The sequence below is a fragment of the Sprattus sprattus genome, assembly GCF_963457725.1.
Source record: "Sprattus sprattus genome assembly, chromosome: 10".
In the NCBI taxonomy this organism is placed as follows: Eukaryota; Metazoa; Chordata; class Actinopteri; order Clupeiformes; family Clupeidae; genus Sprattus; species Sprattus sprattus.
Window position 1 is genome coordinate 20528229 of NC_137908.1, and position 16702 is coordinate 20544930.

The window sequence follows — 16702 nt, forward strand, 5'->3', positions numbered from 1 at the left end:
TAACATTAATACACAAATGGGTTCCGCTGCTTAGCAGGTGTTGGGTTATGTGAAACCGGAGAGGCTAATGGTTACAAATAAGGTTGTCTGTGAACGTCACACAACCAGAAGCTCTACTCTATCACCCACAGCCATCCACAGGCACTGGAGTGAAGGTATAGGAACCAACATTTTCGTTCCAGGAAATTGCTTTGTCCATGTCTGTTCTCCATGGATAAGAGTGTGTTGAGGTTCAGCCACTGCAACAAGAATATCTTTTGTTTCTTCGTCCCAGAGGAATGCCCTGAGTGTGGGCTTAGCTTTAGTGGCCGGAGACTAGAGGAGGCACCCGTTAGCATACCTAACCCTTTCTCCAATGGACACAAATCTCCATGCTCCTTCCTGGTGGCTCCAACAGATGAAAACAAACTCAGGTGGGCTGTTAATTTACACATGGTCATGTTAATATGGGCAAAAGATATACAATTTATTACAATTGTCCCAGAATGCTATTTGAAATGATTATTTTAAATGGAGAGGCTATACCTAGAACTGTTTATGCCACATCACTTGTTTTACAATACTATGCAGTGAGGAGTAGGTTGATCTGTAGGTGTAAGTCAATTTGATGTTTATTTCCAAAGCAGGGATTTTGATGGCGGATCAGATCTCCATACAGGCATCAGCAGCTCTAAGGGTATGAATGCGTGATTGATATATCATCAACTTCTTCAATGTCACTTCACTAAAAGAGAAATACACAACAGAATGTTGTGTTTTCATAATGGGTTTTGAAACGTCTGTGCACGTGTTCTTTCTCTCAATGTAGGTGTGGTGTTTAACTATACAAAGACTGGAGTGTGCAGAGACTACCAGGGCTGGGAGAGGTGCCTCAGCATCCCTCTGGTCCAGCCCGACATGTACAACCTCATAGACCAATGGGACCAGTACCTGGACAAGTTCTCCAGTGCCCAGATGTGGGACCCAGTTTTGAAAAGGTAGAGTGGCTGTATTTATAATTTATGTTTGGGAACTCCTGATTATCAAGTTTATGTCTGGTCATTTGACAATCATTTGTCCTGGTTATTAACTAATATATCTGATTGTCGTAGTTCTAAATTTCTATCAAATGTGTGAACTCATTGCTTGTAAGCATTTAGTTTATAAATACATAAAAGCTGAGTACTTCTTGGTGTCTCTTTTTCAGTTTTAATGAGGACTCCCACAACTGCTACAACTATACTCTCATGTTCATAAACTGCGTGTCAGCAACCCAGGGCAAACGTGCCCTTAGCAAAGATGAGTTCACAAAGAGTTTTGTGCTTCCTCGGATAAAACGAGCATCTAAATACAGCACCCTCTGCAGAGAAATCTCCCAAAACCACTTCTACATTGTGGACAGTCCTCAGAAGGAGAGCGGAGAGACGGATGGCGATGGCAAGACCTGACACGTGATGATTGTCAGTTTGGGAGTTTCATGCTACTTTTGTACTTGCTATGCCATTTCTGAATTTTTGCCTATCAGGGCCATATTGAAGTGTAACTCCACCCTAAAATAGTGTTTTTGGAGCTGTAAGCTAAATTATATGACTGAACTATGATGAAATACATCAATGGTGGTGTTAATATTGACTAGCATGTTCCAAAATCATGCAGTGGGTGAAATTAGGGTCAGAGCTGAGGTGGAAGTTACACTTTAATGTTACATCCAGACTGGCAGAGACTGACAAGTGTGGTGTACATTTATCTGTGCCTGTCCAGACTTAATGCACTGGGTAATTATGTGTGATTTAAATAACTAAATGTTATTACACCAAAAAAATACAAAAGATGCACTGATATAATCTTTATTTAACTCACCAGCAACTTGATGCTGTTCAAAAAATAGCAGCGCATACTGAGTATTGTTTTCCTAAACATAATGAATCCAGGCCACACACACACACACACACTCACACCCACAGTCTGACAGCAACAATGGGACAACGTGGCCGTGACCAACCCAAATCACCCACACCACACATCCACCACAAGGGTTGCCTGCCTGATTATCCATGTTTATGTGGGGATCCCATTACCCCCTGAGCCAACTTACAATTAAGCCACACTGAGGCATGCAGGAGAGGTGTTCATTTAAGCTGCAACATTGTTTTAAATGTCTGAGCATCAACACATCCGCTTGCATATCCACAAATGGCTAGATAAATGCTCTCTTTATATGGCAATTTGTAGACATTTGTTCATTTATTTATGATCAAATGAATGTTTTGCAGAGTGTTCCAACAACATGTCTCCAAAACAATTACCTTACAATCTGCAGTACACAACTGGTTTCCAAATTATTAGACAGCTGCACCAAATGTTCATTGGCAAAAGAACAATTAAAACAAATAATGTCCCCTCTACTGATAGGAAGTTGCAACATTTCTATTAATGTTCATGTGGACTTTGGCTGCATCTCAAGTCTTGGAGAGGGCTGCTGCCTTCCCATCTACATCTGTTGATTTTCACCGACCGCCTTTGTAACAATGAAACACAGTAGTTGAGTCAACGTCTATATTTCATCTTGATCGGTACGTTCTCGTGAGGATATCCATCTGCTCAAAATCATCTCCTGAGACAAAAACACTGTATTAGTAAAGTACATCAGGAAAAACAGAAACTATAAAAACACAACTAGTCATCAGGCCTCACCTGCACTTTCATCTTCTTGATGCATTCTGGAGAGCAAAGCATCTCTTCATTCATGTCCAATGGAATAACAACATAACAAAGCATCAGCTCCTGTAAAACAGAATACACTTAAATGCATAGCTACATTCTACATTCAGCTGTACAGTCAACAGTTGTATTTCATTATGCTATGTGTACAATCCTTTTCAGTAATGTCCAACAACATGTAAAACAGATATTTTTTTTAAATAAATGCTTCTGGTATGGCTCCTGTCAGCACCTTCTCTGGAACCTTAATGTCTGTGTTAGTGCATTCCCCAGATACTAAAGTAATGAATAAAAGGATTTAGGAACCTTCGAGACGTTGCCGGTGACCCGGCTGAGGGCTGCCAGGGAGCGCCAGCTGAAAGGTCGCAGTGTTGCCCCCTTGAAGGACTCATCTACCTTCTCCACCACCACGGAGTAGCTGCATATTAAAGGGGGAGGCAATCTGTTCAGATTCAGGTAACACTGAATGGTGGGACTTCCTTACAAACAATGGGACGACCTAAATCATAAAAGGGACTCAATGTGATTTTACCTACAGATACAATCATTTGAAGTCCCATTAATATGTTTACCTTCAAAGTGATTAATGGGAGAAACCAACCTTGCATGATAAAAAGGTGGTCCTTTCCGATAGAGCACTGCAGGAGACAAAACAATTAAAAAACCAAACAGACTGTAACCCTATTCGCCATCAGACCAACAAGAGTGTCGGTGTCAGATGTGGACGTGACCGGCTGTTCTACAGGCACAGCACAGGAGTGGTCAGACAGCAGGAGTCAGCCTGTCACTGCCATCATCTTACCGGCACACAGGCAGGAAGGCTATGCTGTAGTACCCCCTGAATTATTTAGCTGCTGCTGCTGAGTGTTACTTAAACCCTGGTGGAAAATCTCGCTCATTGACTTTGGCCTGGTAAGTCTGGCACCAGGAGAGGGAGCACATGATCTAGTCAGTAAAGTCAAAGACTTTCCACTGAACATGAACAGAGTACTGGGCAAACTCAAGTCATGAATCTTTCAGTTAGGGGTCCAGACTAATGAACACATGGCACCAGTCAGAAGCTTCTAATCCTGGAATGCCAAGCACGGTCACCTTGAATGACACAAGATTGCTGTATTGTTGTAGAGATGCCACGAGAGAAGAAAAAAAAAAAACACAATAGTAGGAGAGAGTGGGGTAAGATGAGCCAGTGGGATTTTCATCTAGCTGTGGAACAAATCATCTGTGGATTTTCCCCAAAAGAATTAAAGTTCCTTTCAATTGAAGGCTTCCATCTCTAATTGTGAGTCCTCAGAGCTTTAGACACATTAGTTGCAATATTTAATGATATAATGGGGGATTTCATTATTAATAATTATGCTTCGCATTATACCTGGTGCTGGTTGTGGTTCTTGGATCTAGCTAATGCAATAGTTAGTCATTTTTCTCAGCTGGCTCTACTTACCCTGTCAGCTGGATGGGTAAGACCACTTTATTGGAACCACATATTGTGTTGTCCATTTCAGTTAGGTTTCAATGGATTGCACACATCCTTAACTTGTGTTGTATGCATTAGTTTGATTTCTGTCTCATATTCCCTTGTCTATAGTAAAATGGCAGGCTAAAGTATTAATCAGCTCATCTTACCTCTTCACATCATCAAAGAAATTGAGTGCGCCAGAAATTGCACTCAAACTAGGTCACAATACAACATATTAAAAGTTTATTCTCACTGAAGTCTGAGCCGTATTTCACTCCTGTCTTTGGTACCCATCCTTTGGAGCGGAAATAGTGGTATGCCACATAGGTAGTCTCAAAGTTTGGCTGCATTGAACGACACATTTCCCAAACCTGGAGAACTGATAGCGGCTCCTGTAAAATACAGCAGTATCGGTTAAGAATACTAATATGGTTCTTCACAACAAATCTCTGTATGTTCTGACAAGGGAATAGTAGGTTACCTCATGGTCATAAATCGACAGGCAGCCTAAAGCATAGACCAGGAAGAATGCCTGAAACATGAACAAACACAAAAGTAAGCAGATAAGATCTGGAATAACACAAAAGTTCACTTCTACTTCATAATCCCACCCTCAGCATTCTTCTGAAGGGAGCAGGAGTGCAGGGTTCATTAAGAAGCACACCCTTAAGTAACCCCAAATTAGGTTTGAAACATCATTGGCTATTCAACACTGACCGAGGCCTTAAAGGTGAACTTTACCATACCATATTTCATCACAGGGTAGTAAATGCAGGACAAATGTTGAATAATAGAACAGTGAAAACACCAAACACTGATCTCAAACATCAGCTGTGATCCTTTGATTACCCCCCTGGGCTTCTGCTCTTGGAAATCAAGTGAGTTAATCACACTCGCTGACTGGAATAGAGATGTCAGCATGATCCCAATGAGGGGAGGGGGGCGCTGTAACACTGCCACGTGGAGAGTGAAGGCACAGGAGACCCAACAGCTCACCACAATCACAGCTCTGTCCACTGTTTACATTGGCCTGCCTCACTGTTCTCTCCCTGATAGAAAACCAGCTGTGGCAATACAGGCTTAATTGAGTTCCTATTGTCTTTCGCCCTCAAAATATTGTGGATTCACAGTAAAAACAGTCAGCTGGAGTACTATGCATGACAAAATTTGAGAGGGTTTAACTCACCTCCTCCAAACTCAGCTGTAGGTATTCAGTAATCCTGAAGGGGTTAATTCGGCACACTAATTTTCCTGTGCCATTGGCCTGGAGGAAGGAGGCCATTGTTTTACAGACAATAGAAGTATATCTTCTTTCCAGATGATATGTTTCACACAACATAACAGCACATTTCTAACTCCCTTTTAGGGCTTTAACACAGACAAATGAAACATTTCTAGACTTGTATTTACATTTCTCTGGCCTTGTGTGGACTCCTCATTGTCCTCATGCTCCTCTACAAGAACATATTCACAACCTTGAATGTCAGTTTTGCAGTTCTGCAGAGGTGCAGCTGCTTCTAACTGACTCTCCTGCAGCCGACAGCCACAGTGGATGATCCAGTCATCGTGCCTCAAACACCTGATCTGGGACCAGGCTTTCTGATCCAGCTGCTCAGGCTCCTCAGGATACATACTGGCTAAGGGATCATACACAGCGTTCCCTTGCCGTCGGGGCCTTTTAGCTTCTGGAGAGTTTCCACCTCCATCTTCCACCCGATCACTCAGATCTTCACCAGAGGGTCGCTTTGATAAAGAGTCCAGGATCTTTAAAGTTGTGTCTGCACATGACTCAGCGTCCCCCTTTACATGAGGGCTGAGAGGGATCTCTGCATGTCCATTTTCCTGATCCTTACCACTTTCTGTTACAAGGAATTCCACTGGTTGGGTTAACCTTTCAAGGGTCTGATTAACAACTTCCTCATCCAAGCCTTGAGCCTGCAAAGCATCCCGTGCCAGTTGTAGTTGTGCTTGATACCTAAAATTTTTGAAAATGATTTGTTTTATGAGAGAATAGCTGAAGCACTATATCAGCTCACCTACAAAATGCATGAATCAGAAATGTAGGCATATGAAGTGAATGTAGATGACAGCTGTCAAGTTAGGCAAGCGCACCTTGAGTGTGAGATGACCGGGAGAGGGAAATCACCATGATCTACAAGGGAAACAAGAACACTTTAGTTTCATTCACTTAAGATGCCTTTATGCAGCATTCACCCCAATTATGGACTTTGATTTGGCTTTTAAATTGGATCTTGTTTGTACACATGAACTCACTTTTCCACCTCTCAGACAGGCTATGTTCTGGTCTGCTTCTAGACAATATGCCTTTGCCAAAGTAGCCCTGTATCGGATGAGAATATGTAAACATATATTGTAATACATACATTCATTACGTATACATTAATATGTCATTCATTCTAAAAACATATATCAAGATAGGTCTATGGCACGTATAAAATACAGGATGCAGCCTGTATTCTGTTGACCTACCTTACTGTACAGGGATTGTATATAGTCTGGATTCCTCACAATTACGTGATTATTAAGAAGTTCGGCTTTGAAAACCAGATGATGAAGGTGGGTCACATCCTGCTCGAATATTGGTACAGGCAGAGGCGCCTCATAAGCCTCATAGACTCTTGGACGTCGTTTGGGAGCTTGAAAAACAGCTTCCATCAAAGCGCCACGAACCTCTAACACTACCTATTTGGGATTGTTGAGCAAATTGTTCAAAGTCTTGACTTAGTGGTACATTTCAATTCCAATTAGTTGATGCAAGCCATCCATTTCTATATGGAATTTCCTATCTAGCTATAGGAAACTTGCTTACGCTTCAGTAGGCTACGCTAATGTGAGCTACCTAGCAAACGGACTGAACAACAGATAACTAATCACAGGTTTCTGTACACATTGGTACAATTACACTTGCTTAAGGATGAAATTACAGAATCAGTAATGAGAGTAAAACTGTGTGTGTGTATGTGTCCACAACTTCCTACCTACTCATCACATTTCAAGCAAATAGTTTAGAGGGGCGGAGCCTGTCACAGTGTGTTACCTCTATTTCCTACCGCGGAGTGCAAGAGGCAGCGACATTCTTGTTCCTGTTAAGATGTTTGCCTAATTGAATTGAACATTGACCATTCTTACATAGTTTAATTGTTTGCTTGTTTAGTGCAGAAAATAGTAGGCCTATACAGCCACCTCGTTAAACCAAACAATGCACGTAACTTTTCACTGCCGGATAATATTCAAGTGTACACCTATGGGCTATGTGTCTAAAATAACTAATAAAAACAAGTAAATAAAAGGCAAAAAACAAATGAATATAGGTTCAAGAAGGCTGCAGTGTTTAGAAAATATAACTTAAAAAATGTAGGCTCCAAAGATTACCCTGTTCGCCATCCTGACCAGCAGGGGGAAATGTTAACTAATATTTGCAATAGAAGTACCTCTCTAAAGCCTAGGTAAAGATCATTAAAATTGCAACATTTTATGCGCAAACCTCAGAGAGACAGCTAGACAAATAAAACTAACAAATATACAGTGCACACAAGCAGGATAGTTGGTTCTAAATTCACTTGTTAGGCTACAAGGTTGTCACTGAATACTGTGAGCTTTGTGGATTTTCTTCAGTGCCACCACTACTATGCGGCCTATGTTTTATTTTTTGACCAGGGTTGTGATGACCTAGTAGTTTAGTACAGTCATGCTTGTTTATCTATATTTTGCAAAACAAGGTGTGTAGTGACTACTTAGAACTTTTTAAAAAAACCACAATGTGTCCTACATTCTGAAACAAACCTAGCTTTGACTAGCATTTCTGTTTTGTTTTATGTATATAGATATATATATACACTGATTTAATAGGCTACAAACATGCCTTTGTGGTGTTTTGAACATATTTCGAGACATCTATATGGAGAAAAAATATATGTGTTAAAATAAATGCAACAAATACAGAAATAAATCATCATTCAGATCTGAAAGCAACAACATGCTCTTCTTAAATCTATGTTGTAGTGATGTGTGATATTCTCCATTTCTACTGGCTAATGCAAGGTAGAATCAGTTCTCATTTCGCAGGAAATCAGATGGGAGGAAAAGACTGGCTTAGATAGTTAGACAGACTTGCACAACACGCACAGTCGAGCTGATGGTTTACTCAACATTTTCTCAGAAACATTCAATGTTTCCCTTTTTGCAAGAAACTCTGTGTGCCAAGTCACTTCACGGATGAAGAAAATACATCTGGTATACCCGAAACTCATCACTCAAATGTGCCATAATGTAATATCTAATTTTCAGAATTTACTTGGGCTCATTCCTAGTGATATTTTTTTACACAGAATCACACCCTCCATGGCTATCTTTTATACAGTAGGCCTAGATTAAGATTCTATTTAAGAGGTGCCGCTTTCAGTGTTACACACTTTCACAGTAATCAATCCATCAACATAGTTTTGTCATTCTCACTCTTTTTTCTGGCTTCATAACACTGGGTTGGGACCATTGTTCAGAAAGATAAATGACTAAAAAAGTTACTCTTACATGTTTCTTCACCCCTGTGTAGTTCTCTTTACAATCTCTTTTTGGAGCTACACACAGGAATAGCCATAGTTGTTTGTCAGTGTGAAATCCCTGTGTTTCTCAGTTTGAAGAAGGAAAACGAGTAACATGACACAGCACTTCACTGACATCCTGCATAAATACACACATTATATATTGTGGCTTAACGTCAGTAGAACTAGGCAACCCACATTTTTAGGAATCTGGTGATAATTTTGTTGTAAAAGTTTATTAATGAGCCTGAGTTTCCAAAAATATTTATCCTGATGGCAAAGAGCAACAAAAAGTGAGAAAAAGAAAGCATGCAACAACATGAGACGGATGATTTTTGACCTCTGACCTTTTAATACCCCCACTCCCCCTCTCGCGGCAAGGGCAGGTGCCTCCTGTCAGTGACAAGCTTTCCTCATGACTGAGATTCCTATGCCTTCTTCAAACAATGAGGACAGACCCAAGCTGCTGCTTTTTAGGGGCCCACAAACACACAACATATAATTTCCTTCACTGAATGCTGTCTTTGGCTCAAGTCCTTAATGTCTTTTTATAAAGCCGGAAAATTTATTTTTTGCAATTATTTGGCAGAGCAGAGCAGAAGAGTCTTGGCAGGATATGGTCACGGGAGACTTGGTAGTAACAAAGTAAGGATATGCTGACATGACACAAAAACACATTTAATCATCATCATCCATAAAGCAGGCATGAGGCAGTTCTCCAGAATACCCACCTGCCAATCCTTTAGCATGGCTGCAGGGCCAGCGCTTTCTCTGCCCCCTCTCCTTTCACATCTAGAGAACACAAACCCCTGCCCACCCCCGTCTATCAGCCAGATTTACAAGTTTATAAAAATACTTCAGTTTGAATGGCGTGAAGCAAACCTTCTCAAAAGGTTAACATTTCCCATCTGTACAATAGAAGTACTCCGGAGATTTGGAGAGGTACTCTGGAGTTTGCTTTTGACAATGCAGTACTGGTTCTCGTGGGATGTGAATTTATGTAGCTGATCTTTCAGCTTCATGATGATGAGCAGAGGTACATTAATTCCTAATGAATCACCTACAATAACAGCAGTTTATATACCACAGAACTTTGCAATGGGCATCAAATCTATATGGTTCAGGAGCTTACTTTCCCTTAAATGATTCACCAATCCTATGTTTGAAGGAGTAACAAGACTACACCACACTAAATGTAACCATCAAAGACTTCTGTGAACAAATCCAGACTTTGAAACTTTCTGTTCTAGCACCTGGTAAGTATATTTTCCTCCAGTAGATAGCCATCTCCTGACTCAGTTCAACTAAGTTCATATTTTGCAATCACAACAGGGTGTGTTTGCCGAAGCACGCAATAAAGTTATGACGTAATGACAGCCAAATAGCTTTGTGTGTTATGGATAGCGCAGAGCTTGTCAGGGGTGACATTCAGTAGGTAGCAGCTGAACATGAAAAACCACAGGAAAATTACTTGACAAGGGTAGATTGCGTCAAACGATTGTTTCACCCAACCACTAGGGGCTGGGGAATGAGGAAATTCACTCAAAACTGTTTCACACTTTTACATGTAATCAATCAATCAGCATAGTTTTACATTCTCACTCTTTTTCCTGCCCCTTTTTCTGGTTTCATAACACTGGGTTGGGACCATTGTTCAGAAAGATAAATGACTAAAAAAGTTACTTTTACATGTTTTCTCTGTGTAGTTCTCTTTACAATCTCTTTTTCTCTCTTGATATTTTTTCTGTTTACTGTATAGACTCAGACATCAGTTTCCACAGACAATATCAACTTATAAAATGTAATATCTTTTGAGGGTTTATTCAGAATTTTTTTTTTCTTTCCAGCTGATATTTAAAAAATGAAACTTTTCCACATATTCCTACAAATAAACGGCTATGTATTTCCCTTTCAATTCACCAAGGCACAAAGACTCCAACTAATTTAATCATTCAGTGCTAGATAACAAGACTTATGTTTTTGCTGGTTGAGAGAAACCTCACAAGAGGTACAGAATATCATATATTGTATATATTTTATGAATTATGATGCATAAAACCTTGTGATCTTGATTAAATGAAAAAAAAAAACATCTGACAAAGCAAAAATTACAAGTACACAGTTTCAAGACATATCATAAAAAGCATTCACAGTGATATTTTTCCCTTGTTTCAACACAATCCTGTATATCCACTTCCTTAGTAACACTTAACAGAAAACTACCTGACATATAGCCATCGTGGAAGTATGGTAAAACAACAGACCATGCCAATACATGGTAATTCATAACACTCTGTGACCTAATACTATTGATTCACATACATTTTCTATTGCATTACCTTGAACACGTAACTGTTTCCTGGCGGCAAACAGCCATTTTTATAGTTTTACGGTAAAGATTCTTAGCTGTTAAGATTGGTGTCAAGCCATATTTTTGCTTTAATAAAACAGGAATTTTATCAAGACGTTCCATAAAAAAAAGTCAGCGCAGTCACACAGAAGCATTCAAATGAAATCGTCACTCTTTCTCAACCATCATCGGTCCCCGGACCACCACCCCCTTGACTGAGAGCAGATCACCATAGCTGCCATAGCTGCCACCAAAAGGCACAAAGGGAGCTACAGGTATGGCATCACAAATCATTTCTACTGATGTTTTCCTAGTACAGATCTCTTATGATCTCCTGCAGGAGCGGGTGCAGACAGATGTCCACTTCTGTCTTTTTCAGCAGCTGGATGAAGTGCACGTGGTCAGACACTAGTTGCCGGAGGTCAGTCATCTTTTGCAGCACCTTGGCGAAGAGCTGGAGGGAGTCTGGGTGGTTCATCTTAAGCTGCAGCTCCAGAGAGTGGAGCACTGTTTCCTGCAGGTCCTCAATTGGCTTGACATTGAGCAGGCCAGGCCGATCTGCGTCAGGACAGAAAGGTGAGAGGTCATTTTAAAGCCTCTAAATGTTTGTGGTTGAGCTTAAGATTACACGGTCATGTGTCATGTGAATGGTATTCCCAATCTGCTGGTGTAACAGACTGACATACAGACTGGGTTAGCACAAATCACACAAAAAAGGGCATGATCTATTGTCTCCCTTCATTTTTATCTATTTTTTGCTTCAGAGTTAATTTTTCACAAGCTGTCGTGCAATGGCCTACACAGTGATGAAGTCAAAGTTCAAGGTTGAGACGTTATTAAATGACCACAAAATGTTCACCAATAATTCTCTGTGATAACCATTTCACAAACCTGTCTAGACTGGTTACAGGCAAAAACAAATGGTAGAACTTATGACAAAAAGTGATAAGTGGTTAGCACTTTTCACACATTTCTTAGGCACTGGTTTGCTAGAATACTATGATTCCATGTGAGGTATGTTTAGACATAAGCTGTGTGATTATGATTTGTCTGATAAGCTTAAACACTGTTCAGAGGTAATGCTTTCACCAAATCTTGACATTCGCTGTGACACATTTTTATCTTGTAGAGCTAGACCACATTTTATCTTGTACACGAGGTCTGATATGACAGGGATGACTAAGCAATAAAAGATGACTTAGCAAAGAAAGATGACTGAGCAATAAGACTGCTAAAACAAAATATGTAGTAGATGAACCAAATTAGTCTATTTATATTTATATTTATTTATATTAGTGTGCTGAACACTGCTTTGGATAAAAGCATCTGCTTGCTTGCTAAAGATGAACAAGTAAACTTAAAGAAACAAAGCCCAACATCTCACCTCCGCTGAGAATGATGACGGCGAGGAAGAGAGCCATGTCACTGTCGTCCATCTCCAGCATGTTGAACTTCACAGAGAACTCAAACTTGGGCTCCATCATCTGACAGAAGGGCTTGCGTAGACTCTTGAGGAACTCGCGTGTCATGAAGATCTGTCCGTAAGCGATCAGCGTGCCGTCCTTGTTCATGTGCGGGGCCATCATGATGATGAGCACCTCAATGACGCCATATTTCAGCAGCGTCACCTGGTCGTTCAGGTCCAACTCCATAAAGCCTGGGATGCTCTTGGCGAACTCTGTGACCTCACGGACAGCCTCAGCTGATCGTGATTGACAGCGTTGGAAGAAGCGCACCTCTACCTCCTCAGCTGAGTCTCCAGGGTGCAGCAGGCCACAATCAGACTGCTGCTGATTGCCTAGAGATGGTGGGATCTGTCTGCAATTGATGAACTGCTCACCCTCTGAAAGGGAGCGCATGTCGTGGATGACAAAGGGCTATGCGTGAAAGACAAAGAGAGACAGGGGGAGAGAGGTTAGAAATCGCAGAATCGCAGAAATTGCAGAAATTGCAGAAATCAATACCCCATTTTTACTACAAAGTTTGCATCCTTGATATATTTGTGTTCTTTTGAGCATTTTCTTAATGGTCACATTCACTGCAGCTGTTTGAGGTGCCTGATACAGTGTATCTGCTCATGGTTAAAAGTTTGAAGTCATGCATGCATGTCTATGCTATTTGTTGAAAATTATTCTTTAAATGAGAGTGCCTTTTATTTGCTGGCAATGAAATAACTTCCTTTTCATATAAAAGAATTGTTCGATCCATTAAACTATAAATGAATCCTCCTTAAGAATTTTGAAAACCTTTGGCATTTCAGCTGCCAGTTTGAAGACATTGATGGGACATGTGACCCACTTCTGTAGTCTCTCTCAGAGGTGCTTACTCTGGACTGCTTTGGAAGAGCACTTATATCTGACATTACGGTGAAGCTGTTCCCACAAGACCTCATAGGGTCAAGTCTGGTGGTTGTACAGGCCTGTCAAAGAAAGACAGTATCATAATGACCGGTTTCTTCACCAACACGGTTTTGCTTGCTGGAGACCTTCTGCATGACCACATTTTCACCAGTCATGCCCTGGCCACAGGCAGTAAGATGTACAAAGAGTAGCGACCTTTCAAGTTTATTATTCCTTGCACTTTGTATGAGCAGCTCAACATTCCAACAGCGAAATGTCCCATACTTTTACATTTCCTAAGAGAGTGTATCATTATGACATTAAAGTAATGGTATCTGAAAAGGGTGCTTTACAGTTTGAGGTAATTTCTGGGTGCAACATTAGTAATGTCTTTGCTATGTATTTAAATGCATGACATGCCACCTTGAATAATACAAACATCAATTTCTCTTTAAAAACATACAAATTCCTGAGTAATTTCAAACTTTTGAACCCTACAGTAGCATACAGAACTAATATATCAGCATAGTACCGGGTAGCCTTTGCAGGTACTTCAGTGAGAGTAGGCCTCTAACCAATGATATTTTACAACTTCCATAGACATCCATTGTTAAGATGTCATTCAGAGTTAATGCATTGGGGAGTGGCCCTGCAGGCTAAGAATGGATTGGACTCCTTAGCAGTGTGTGTTTACTTTGGTTTGTAAAAGAAAGCAATTTTTTTTTTCTGGTTTTAAATCCAAAGGGTGACATTTTTGCTTTTTTAAAATCCTCTGTGAGCAGCCCTGCCTATATTTTCTTTTCTGACAATAGCTTATTAAATGAACTAATATTGCATTACACGCAAAGCTGAATACGCTGTCTTCAAAAAGATTAATTGAGTTTTCTTGGAACAGCATATCATCCTAATAAAATTAAATAAAACTCAGCTAGCGTTGATTCAGTTTCACTAAAGCTGAATGGCATGACAAAGCCCATTTATGAAACCACATTGTCTGGCATTCTGCTGTTGTGCTATGCTACACCTTAGTTTATTTATAATAAGAAGTAAAGATTTTGAGCAGAATTAGGAACATTACTATGTTTAAGGTCTTTTAGGTCAGTATCAGTGGTTCTGTAAGTAATAGTCTAAACACACTGAAATAATCTATGTTTACCAGCCTTGACCTTATCTCTTAGCAGAAGGACATGGAGTATGATGACCTCTGTCTGCTGGATGTTAGAACTAGCAGAAGCAATGTAATTGGATATGATATGATATTAAATCTTGGGTAATACAAAATATAGTATATTAACAACAAATATTAATGATGAGATGTTGTTATATTATATATATATGGGCCATTCTACCGAATTGGTGCAAAGTCAGGTCGGAAATATTTTGATTTTTTTTATGTTTTATTCCCAAAACTTTGTCCGTATGTATATTGTACCATATCTAAAGTACACTTATCTAGTAAAAGAACAGTCAATTTTTATATTGTATTTTCAGAATGTGTTGGAATGTTTTTCCTCTTCCAAAAATTGTCACTACCGAAACATCACATTAACTATAGTAAAAAAGTATTATTATTGACCTGTTCAGATTGTGTTTCCTTCCCTTCTCTGAAGAGTATTTTTACAAATATTTCTTGAAGGTTTTCACAATGAAATCCATAAAAATGAATTTTTTACCAAATTTTCAAGTTCAATTTATACAATTCATCAAAATCTAAGTGCAATATTTCTTTGTAAAATGCAAAATACTGATCATATTGATTCCAGAGTTGTTGATTGATGAAATTGAACATACATTAATCCAATCAGTATCATAACATTTTAGTTGATTACTCAATATACTTAATTTTTTACAAAACATCCTGTGTTTCGGTAGTGCTGCACTGTTTCGGTAGTGACATCCAGTGTTTCGGTAGTGACTGCACTGTTGGATAGATGTTCATTTCTCTCCCAAAATCTTCCAAAAGGTGCTCTGGGCCGCCTTTTAGTCCACACAACACATTTATTAAAAAAATTATCGGATTGAACTACTTACCATTTCATTTTGTCACTACTGAAATCATCAGGTCACTACCATATGTTTCGGTAGTGACTGTTTCGGTAGTGACAATTCTAGCTAATTTTAAGCATAAATAAAGAATTCTAGCAAGCACACGGCTTTCAAACACATCTTTGAAGAGGTGAACACACATACAAACATAAGATTTTCCATGAAACCCCAAAAGGTTTACTTAATTGAAGAAAACATGCGTTTCGGTAGTGACAATTCTTAAGGTTACACGTCGATTTTCAGACTTTGGAACACATTTATATAAAAACTATGGGATTTAGCTACTTACCATTCAACCATGAGGGACAGAGATGCAGTGTCACTGCATGGTCAAAAATGTAGAGTCGTGGCTAAAACACAGGCTCAGCCAATGGACTGAAACTCTTGTGTTTCGGTAGTGACATGAAAACTAGGGACATGATTTTTTGAGTATAGAAAATTGATTTAAAAATTAAACCCACAATAAATCTAAATATTCCAAGTTCTGTTTCAACCCAATCATAAAGATCTTTGAAATTAAATCATTGAAAAAAATCTAAAAAAATTGAAAAGTGTTATTTAAAGGTATTGAAATTTAGATGTCAGGGTTGGGGACAGCTACTTCCCAATAGAAAGTACCCTATAAATGATGATTTTGTATATATTTAGCTTATCACTATCTCATGTAATGCATTGGGTTTATATAGACCATAACATTTTCTAATTAAATATCTATGCCTAAATACCTAATTGTTTTGTAAATAGTTTTTATTGTTGAGGGACTGCATATTACACGAATTCGGTAGAATGGCCCATATATGAGCTTTGCTAATGCCAAGAAAAGTCCCAGCCATAAACTTTTTTACTTTAATTCTAAATGAATTTCAACATCTAGCATAATATTTAATTTAATAAAAATAATTCACTACACAAATCTTTCCTTTTCAACATCATATTTTATAATATACAGTATACATGTATATATATATATATATATATATATATATATATATATATATATTAATTATACTATATAATCCTGTTTCTCTTCCTCTGATTGTTTTAATGTATAACCTTAAAACAGAATTTAAAAAAAGCAACAGTTTGTGGCACTGCCTGGAGAAATCATCAGTTCTAGGTGTGTCATGCTGTAAACATGACGAGTGAAAGTTTCATAAGAACACGTTGGTTTGGAGGGTTGGCCTCCACTAGTGTAGTCACCCTATTATGTGATGGGCCAGCACCTTGCGTAGGAGTGGAGGAATAT

At 39.2% G+C, this 16702-nt stretch overlaps 3 protein-coding genes across 4 annotated transcripts in view; 1 reads left to right on the top strand and 2 right to left on the bottom strand.

Annotated features, from left to right (window-relative positions):
• Window positions 1-210: 210 nt before the first annotated feature.
• Window positions 211-1427, top strand: mkrn2os.2 (MKRN2 opposite strand, tandem duplicate 2; the record flags this gene model as incomplete). Its single annotated transcript, XM_080846230.1, has 4 exons — window positions 211-413; window positions 624-676; window positions 809-977; window positions 1187-1427. The coding sequence occupies 4 exons, from the start codon at window positions 211-213 to the stop codon at window positions 1425-1427; spliced, it is 666 nt and encodes a 221-aa protein (XP_080702356.1).
• Window positions 1428-1860: 433 nt separating this feature from the next.
• Window positions 1861-7173, bottom strand: tsen2 (TSEN2 tRNA splicing endonuclease subunit). Its single transcript, XM_080846840.1, has 12 exons — window positions 7159-7173; window positions 6650-6862; window positions 6434-6500; window positions 6272-6311; window positions 5570-6134; window positions 5346-5423; window positions 4641-4691; window positions 4413-4551; window positions 3302-3338; window positions 3007-3118; window positions 2674-2763; window positions 1861-2593 (listed from the first exon to the last, which is right to left on the bottom strand). Exons 2-12 carry the CDS (start codon window positions 6833-6835, stop codon window positions 2534-2536), a joined length of 1425 nt encoding a protein of 474 aa, XP_080702966.1. The 5' UTR covers window positions 6836-6862; window positions 7159-7173; the 3' UTR covers window positions 1861-2533.
• A 3793-nt stretch (window positions 7174-10966) lies between these two features.
• pparg (peroxisome proliferator-activated receptor gamma) overlaps window positions 10967-16702 on the bottom strand; it is a 23202-nt gene continuing 17466 nt past the window's right edge. For both annotated transcript variants that reach the window (XM_080845602.1, XM_080845603.1), the window contains exons 6-7: window positions 12456-12948; window positions 10967-11629 (exon numbers count right to left, since the gene is read on the bottom strand). In XM_080845602.1, the coding sequence (XP_080701728.1) occupies window positions 11382-11629; window positions 12456-12948 (741 nt within the window). In that variant the 3' untranslated portion in view covers window positions 10967-11381. The remainder of the gene's footprint in view (window positions 11630-12455; window positions 12949-16702) is intronic.

Excerpts from the sequence above, each read along its gene's own strand:
- tsen2 (XM_080846840.1), bottom strand. The coding sequence starts at position 6,835 with ATGGAAGCTGTTTTTCAAGCTCCCAAACGACGTCCAAGAGTCTATGAG. Across the intron at positions 4,692-5,345 it reads TACAGCTGAGTTTGGAGGAG|GCATTCTTCCTGGTCTATGC; the intron begins GTGAGTTAAACC and ends TTCATGTTTCAG. Across the intron at positions 4,552-4,640 it reads TGTCGATTTATGACCATGAG|GAGCCGCTATCAGTTCTCCA; the intron begins GTAACCTACTAT and ends TGTATTTTACAG.